The sequence below is a fragment of the Nicotiana sylvestris genome, chromosome 11 (assembly GCF_000393655.2).
Source record: "Nicotiana sylvestris chromosome 11, ASM39365v2, whole genome shotgun sequence".
NCBI lineage: Eukaryota > Viridiplantae > Streptophyta > Magnoliopsida > Solanales > Solanaceae > Nicotiana > Nicotiana sylvestris.
In genome coordinates, this window is record NC_091067.1 from 143,339 (window position 1) to 150,984 (window position 7,646).

Sequence of the window (7,646 nt, forward strand, 5' to 3'; positions counted from 1 at the left end):
GAAGTAGGTAGCAAGAGAAACTTTACCATGGTGCTTTGCCACCCACAACATCTAGGCCAGGTCGGTCCAAGATCGGGCAAGATACAAAAACTTTTTATCCAACCGCCCAATCCACCCGGCAGATCCGGGACCGCTTCAGGATACCAAATGGCAGCTGTAGAGAATGAAAAGAGGTCATCTCTTTTGGAATAAAGGGAAGAGGGTCATAAAACATGTCCGAACGGAAAAATGCTTATGTTGCATGTTCCACCTCTCCAAGAAAGGCATCCTCCTGGTTGGAATAATGTACGAGGTTTTAACCCGGATGAATCTACTTATCCATCCCTGATGTTTCTCCTCGTAGGTGCTCGAGAAAAATGACTTCTTGGATTGATGAGGAAGCCTAATCAAGCCTCGATAGAACCGGGGTTGTACATATTGATCAAGTAATTTAGGGTAAATGTCTTGTCCCCAACCTGGTCGGTGAAATAACGGAGCATCAAGACTATCCTCAAAGAAGGCCACAAACCACATAGAAGATATGAGGAAGTTCTTCAATAAACTGCGGAAGTACAGCCTAAAATTAAACCCCGCGAAGTGTGCATTTTGGGTTCCTGCTGGGAAATTGCTTGGGTTTATTGTAAGCTGCCGAGGAATAAAACTGGATCCATCGAAGGTCAAAGCCATTCAAGATCTGCCACTTCCAAGGAACAAGAAAGATGTGATGAGTTTCTTTGGGAGGCTTAACTACATCAGCCGATTCATAGCACAATCTACAATTATCTGTGAGCCGATCTTCAAGATGTTAAAGAAGGACGCCGCCACCAAATTTACCAATGATTTCCAAAAGGCCTTCGACAAAATCAAGGAGTACCTGTCAACACCACTAGTCTTAGTCCCGCCTGATCCTGGTAGACCCTTATCACTCTACCTTGCAGTGTTAGATGGAGCTTTCGGCTGCGTTATGGGAAAGCACGATGAAATGCAAAGGAAGCAACAAGCCATTTATTATCTCAGCAAGAAGTTCACCCCGTACGAGGCCCGGTATTCTCTATTGGAATGCACCTGTTGTGCTTTGACTTGAGTAGCTCAAAAGCTGAGCATTACTTCTATGCCTATACTACATATCTCATATCGAAAATGGATCCCTTGAAGTACTTCTTTCAGAAGCCCATGCCCACTGGCAAGCTAGCCAAGTGGAAAATCCTATTGAGTGAGTTCACCATTGTTTAAGTAACTCAGAAAGTTGTCAAGGGATATGCACTCACAGACCACCTTGCTGAAAACCCCATGGATGGAGAATACGAACCCCTAAAAATGTATTTTCCTGATGAAGAGGTATCATTCATAGGAGAAGACATTGCAAAATCCTACGACGGTTGGAGAATGTTCTTCGATGGAGCAGCGGGTTGGCATTGCAATAGTCCTAATATCAGAAATCGGTCAGCATTATCCGATATCTGCCACCAACAATATGGCCGAGTATGAAGCCTGCATCTTAGAACTTAAAATGGCCATTGGCATGAATGTTCAAGAGCTGCTAGTGATTGGAGATTCAAACTTACTTATACATCAAGTACGAGGAGAATGGGAAACCAAGAATTCCAATATACTCCTGTACTTGCACCACGTACAGGAATTGAGAAAGAGGTTCACGAAGACGAAATTCCAACATGTTCCCAGAATCCAGAATGAGTTCGATGATGCATTGGCTACCCTATCATCTATGATGCAACATCCACACAAGAATTTCATTGATCCCATTCCGGTTAAAATCTATAATCAGCCAGCTTACTGTGCCCAATTTGAAGAAGAAGCAAATGGAAAGCCTTGGTTTCATGATATCAAGGAATATTTGGCAAAAGGAGAGTACTCTGAACATGCAAATCCTACTCAGAAACGCACACTTCGGAGATTGTCCAACAACTTCTTTCACAGCGGAGGAATCCTATATAGGAGGACTCCCGATTTAGGATTATTAAGATGTGTCGACGCAAAGGAAGCATCCAAACTACTAGAGGAAATTCATGGTAGGACCTACGGTCCACATATGAATGGTTTTGTCTTAGCAAAGAGGATACTCCAGGCTGGTTATTTTTGAATGACTATAGAAACAGACTACATCCAGTATGTCCGTAAATGTCACCGCTGTCAGATATATACAGACATGATAAAGGTACATCCAAAAGATTTTAACATAACAGGCTCACCATAGTTGTTCGCCGCCTGGGGAATGGACATTATTAGACCAATAGAGCCTGCCACTTCCAACGGACACAGGTTCGTCCTAGTATCCATCGACTATTTCACCTAATGGGTTGAAGCAGCATCTTACAAAGCAGTGACTAAGAAAGTCGTGGCAGACTTTGTCCACGACCGCATTGTTTGTCGATTCGGAATTCCAGAGATAATCATTACTGATAATGGCTCCAACCTCAACAGCGACTTGATGAAAGCTATGTGTGAAACTTTCAAGATCAAACAAAAGAACTCCATAGCCTACAGACCTTAGTTGAATAGAGTTGTAGAAGCTAGCAACAAGAATATCAAGAAGATATTGAGGAAAATGATAGAGAATCATAGACAGTGGCACGAGAAGTTATCATTTACTCTACTGAGGTATCGCACCACAATCCGCACATCAACCAGGGTAACCCCTTATATGCTGGTTTACGGTACAGAGGCGTTCATTCCTGCTGAGGTAGAAATTCCTTCCTTAAGGATCATATAAGAAGCTGAGCTCGGCGACGCAAAGTGGGTATAAAGTCGTTTGAGAAACTATCCCTTATAGATGAAAAGAGAATGAACGCAGTCTGCCATGGTCAACTTTATCATAACAGAATGTCTAGAGCCTTCGACAAAAGAGTCAAGCCAAGATAGTTCACACCGGGGCAGCAATGTTGAAGAAAATTTTTCCACATCAAGATAAAGCCAAAGGGAAGTTCTCTCCTAACTCGCAGGGTCCATACATGGTTCACCGGGTTTTGACAAGAGGATCCCTCATACTTACAGAAATGGACGGAGAAGTCTGGGCAAAGCCGATCAATTCAGATGCAGTCAAGCATTACTATGTGTTATCTTTATGCTTTCCTTATATGATGTAAATTCAACTACGCCTGACCTAATTCCTATTTAAGAGGGGATACATAGACAGCCCTATGGGTTCGGTCACAATTCAATAAAAATCTCATTTCCCCCCACAATTGGAACCTGGGGAAGAATTTTGAGGAAGACCCTCAAAATTCTGAAGTAATTTCAGCTGATCGTCGTACGAGCAACAATAAAAAGCGTCAACCTATCAAACTGGGGCAGATTTTTGTGGAGGGCCCTCAAAATTCCGTAGCAGGAAAGGTTGCAACCTCTTGAACTTCGTAACAATCGTCAAAATCATACATGTTTATTATTGAAACTGCTTTTTTTAGCAACATTACCCCAATGATAAAGACGGTATCACCAGATCAAAGCCGAACAAGTCAAGCAAAGCCAGCGGAGATACAAAGTAACCTCCCCCTTACAAAAATCACAATTTTTCTTTGGATGTAGGCACTAGGATTGCGAAATCCTTAAACATACTGTACGCTAGGGGACAAACATTGTTCAAAAATACGATTCTCAGAACCATTGCACTTGCCAACATTTTCTATCAGCACACACAAGTAATGCTCCATAGTCACAATGATCCCAGTAATCACAATGCCGCAATCTGCTATCAACTAAGAAAACTCTACTGTCATTTGTTATTTTATTTCTTGCATAAGGCTACCATTCTGCCTTCCGAGACTAAAAGTTGTCTCCCTCTGCATCTGCATTGCATAAGGCTACTATTCTACCTTCCAATTGGCATAAGGCTACTCTTCTGCCTCCCGAGACTAAACGTTGTCTCCATCTGCATTTGCATTGCATAAGGCTACTATTCTGCCTTCCAACTTGCATAAGGCCACCATTCTGCCTTCCAAGACTAAGCTGTATCTCTATCTGCATTCTTGCATAAGGCTACCATTCTGCCTTCCGAGGTTAATCTCTACCTCCATCTGGATTCGCATCTTTGCATAAGGCTACTTTTCTCCTTTTCGAGGCTAAGCTCTGCCTCCAATTTTCTTCGAAACTAAGCGCTATCTCAAGCACTATTTATCTCACTTTTCTTACGGGCTAAGCTCTGCCCTTCAATTCGCAAGACTGAGCTCTGTCTTCTCCACATTATACTACTACATCCTTCATGGGCTAAAAAAGGCGTTATCGTTCGGAGGCACCATCTTCATGGCCCGAGAACACCATGTCATGGCCTGAGGATCTCTTTCAATCTTTTGCATATCATTATTCAAAGGCGTCATGGTTCGGAGGCACCATCCTCATAGCCCGAAAACATCATTTCATTGCCTACGAATCGTGCATCAAATAACCCGTGGCCTAGAACATCATGGTTTGAGGACACCATTCCTAACTGTCCAAAGAAAACATTCATGGTGCGACGGGAATTTGTATCATGTTTAAATTATGCAATATATGCTTGTATCGTTTATTTGGAGGTAATCCGGCGAGCAATGGTCATCCTAGCAGGAGCGGTTCCGCTCCAGCTCTCCTAACCATTCCCGTAAGTTGCTTATTCATCCAACCCTATACGTTGTGTCCGTGTTTGTAAAACTGCATCGATATACTTCGCCGATGACTCCTGAACTACATACGGCCTGATTCATATAAAATCAGGGATATGTTGGCAACTCAAAAACCAGGGTGCGGCCTAAAACTCTTCAAACCGTTTCGCTTGGTCAAAATTCGCCATCATATCTTTATCCGACAACTCTTTCATCCTTCCCGAGTAAAGAGGGGTAGTTGTTGATACCCAATTTTTCCACAAAGTTATTTTTAAATTTGTATATATACCTTCAAAATCACTTTTTATAATAATTGGCATCTTCCCATAATTTTTCATATTATTATCAATTTATTTTTCTACTTTATTCAGTACTTTATATCCAATAACTATTCATTAATTACATTACAAGTAATTTCAAAGTATTTCTTAGCTCAATATATCATTTTTAATCCTATTAGGATTTAATTATTTCACAAATTAGCCAATTCGGCATTGTTTGGCTATACTTACAATAATTTTGCAATTCTAGCCTAATTGTACACTTTATGTTATTTTAATTCAACAATCAGTCATTTTATATTTTACATATTAGTTAATTACCTTAATTTTACCTATTTAGCTTTAATTTCACTTTACCTAATTATTAGCAATTTTTATTAATTATTTGTCTAATTTTGATGGATATTTAACAATTACCAATTCTTATTTAAATTATAGCCTAATTAAACCTGGTCCAAATTAAATAATCACCAGAACCCAACCCCAATACCCTATCCTACCCCACCCAATCCCCATTTCATCTGAGTCATTGATTATTTTGAATTAATGGTCCAGATCAGCCCCTTCCTAATTTAACCCCCTAATGACTACCCCCGTCTCTCATTTTCCCCCTCTCATTCTCTCTCAACCGGTCTCTCTATCTCCCTCTCTCTATCTCTGGTTCTCTCTAGAACCTTCTCTTCCCCACTCCTCTCTGATGGACCCTATCAACCTTCTCCGGCCACCTCCCTCGCCGGAAACCATGGCCTCTCATCATCTCCTGTCCTCTACTTCACTCCACGCCGAATTAACTCTACCCTGAGGTCCTTAGGTGAACCCGGAGCAGTTCAAGTCCTACCCATGGTCCTTCATACCATTTTCTGGACACCTCCGACCGTTCAAGTAAGATCTATGACTTTTTCGGCTAAACCTGGTAACATTTTAAGGTTTTCTCATCTTCTCTGGGTTCTCTAAAACCCTAACTCTTAAGATTTTCCCATTTTTTTTAGATCTATCTTAGATCTATGTAAATTATGAGCTTTTGTTGTTTTCCTCTAAGATTTTTTTCCGATTTTTCTAAAGTAATTCTTCATCTTCAACTAGGGTTTTAGTCCCTTTTTCAAAAAAAAAACGCTTTTCTTCTTATATTTTTGGTATTAATCGACGACTCTCACTGTGTTTAAACATTTGTTTGAGCCTTCTCCTTTATCCGAGTTATTATGTTGAAAACCCTAATGTTTCTTAAGTTTCTTAGTTCGTCTTGGGTGTTATGTTCAATTAATCTATATATTTCTTATGAACGTTATGTGATTCTGTGGTTTTACCCTATGTTTGCTTGTTAGAGTGTCTGGTTACAACTATTCCTGTCTATTATGTGATCCTATTCTATTTGTTGGTCACCAATGTTGCTGAAACTTCACTTCTCCTGCCTTTATTACATCTATTCTGTTAATTTAGGTCATGCTCTATGTGAATTCCTGATTTATATGGTTTTTACCCTATGTGTGCTTGTTAGAGTTGCTGATTTTTGTCTATTATAAGTTTAATCTATTTATTCTAATGAGCTTATGCTAATTTCTCCTAAAATTGGTATTGTTCTATATTTGTGGGTCTTCGAATCCCTTTGATTGGTTCTTCATCGATCTTGCATGATATTCTCTACCGATTCTTGAGATATCCCTTTAATTAAGGTCTGATTTCCTGTTTATCCTTGCCTATAGCATTTTACTCTGCTTATGTGTGATATTTTCCTTTGATAAATATTGATTCCCTATAATTAGAATCTCACTCGAGGATCTCCTTACTGATTTCCAGAATTTGAAATATCTCTTGCCTTATTTCTCTAGCTAATTCCGCTGTCAAACTAATTTGTATATATTTTCCTTAAATAGGATTCTGAACTTGACCTTAATTGCATGCTCTATACCTACATTACACTTGTACTACTTCCTTATTGTGTTATAAGCAGCTTTACTTGATTCCTTTCCTTATTTTACCATCGCTTCCTACTGTTTGAGTATGATTCCTTACTTAAAGGAAGTCTGTATACTAAATTGATTCTAATTAATGTTTATTTCTATAATTATTGTTGAACTATTATTTTTACCTTATTCTTCCACCCACTTTCAAACTATATATACTCTATTCATTCATTTTCATAATAGACGAACAAATATTTGTTCAACTCTCTCTCTCTCTCTCTCTCACACACAACCAAAACTCTCTATTCTCTCATCTGTGCTACTTGATATTGTTCTAAGTTAGCCAGCTACGAGCCAAGGCTGACTACTGTGCGTCGCCTATTTCTGCTTTGTGTTTTGCTTTCTTCACTTCACTTGTATGTTCTAATTTAGATTTCAGTCCTCAGACCAACATGTTTCTATTACTGTTACAATTCCTTGTATTTCTGATATGCTTTTATTTACTATTTTTGCTATTCAACATTTAATTAGGATCTTGAATTCCCTCTACATGTTAAGTTATGCTTTACTTGTCAATGACCAACACGATTTTGTATGCTTAGTACATGTTTATTTTGTGAATCCCCATGATTGGGTACGTTAATTTGATCATGGTCTTAGTTGTTTGATGTTGATATGTTAATCTAATCCAATACCCTAATGTCCCCCCTGACCCTCTGAACCTGTAGGAGTTTCTGATTGTGTGCTCATATATGTTCCTGCCTGCTACATGTTTGCCCTCACATGCTCCATATTTATCCCTCCAATCTCATTCATTTGCTTATGTTTGCTGGGCTATTCTTGTTCCTTGGTGTGATGATGACTTTATTTTGGTTCTGAGATTGGTATGCATG

At 39.4% G+C, this 7,646-nt stretch overlaps 1 protein-coding gene across 1 annotated transcript; it reads left to right on the forward strand.

Annotated features, from left to right (window-relative positions):
* Positions 1–1,375: 1,375 nt before the first annotated feature.
* Positions 1,376–3,482, forward strand: LOC138882205 (uncharacterized). Its single transcript, XM_070162674.1, has 2 exons — positions 1,376–1,837; positions 3,402–3,482. The coding sequence occupies exons 1-2, from the start codon at positions 1,376–1,378 to the stop codon at positions 3,480–3,482; spliced, it is 543 nt and encodes a 180-aa protein (XP_070018775.1).
* Positions 3,483–7,646: the final 4,164 nt, after the last annotated feature.

Bases quoted from the DNA above. Each gene is read 5' to 3' on its own strand.
- LOC138882205 (XM_070162674.1), top strand. From the start codon at position 1,376: ATGGAGCAGCGGGTTGGCATTGCAATAGTCCTAATATCAGAAATCGGT. The intron at 1,838-3,401 runs GCAAAAGGAGAG...TGCTTTTTTTAG, and splicing joins ATGATATCAAGGAATATTTG to CAACATTACCCCAATGATAA.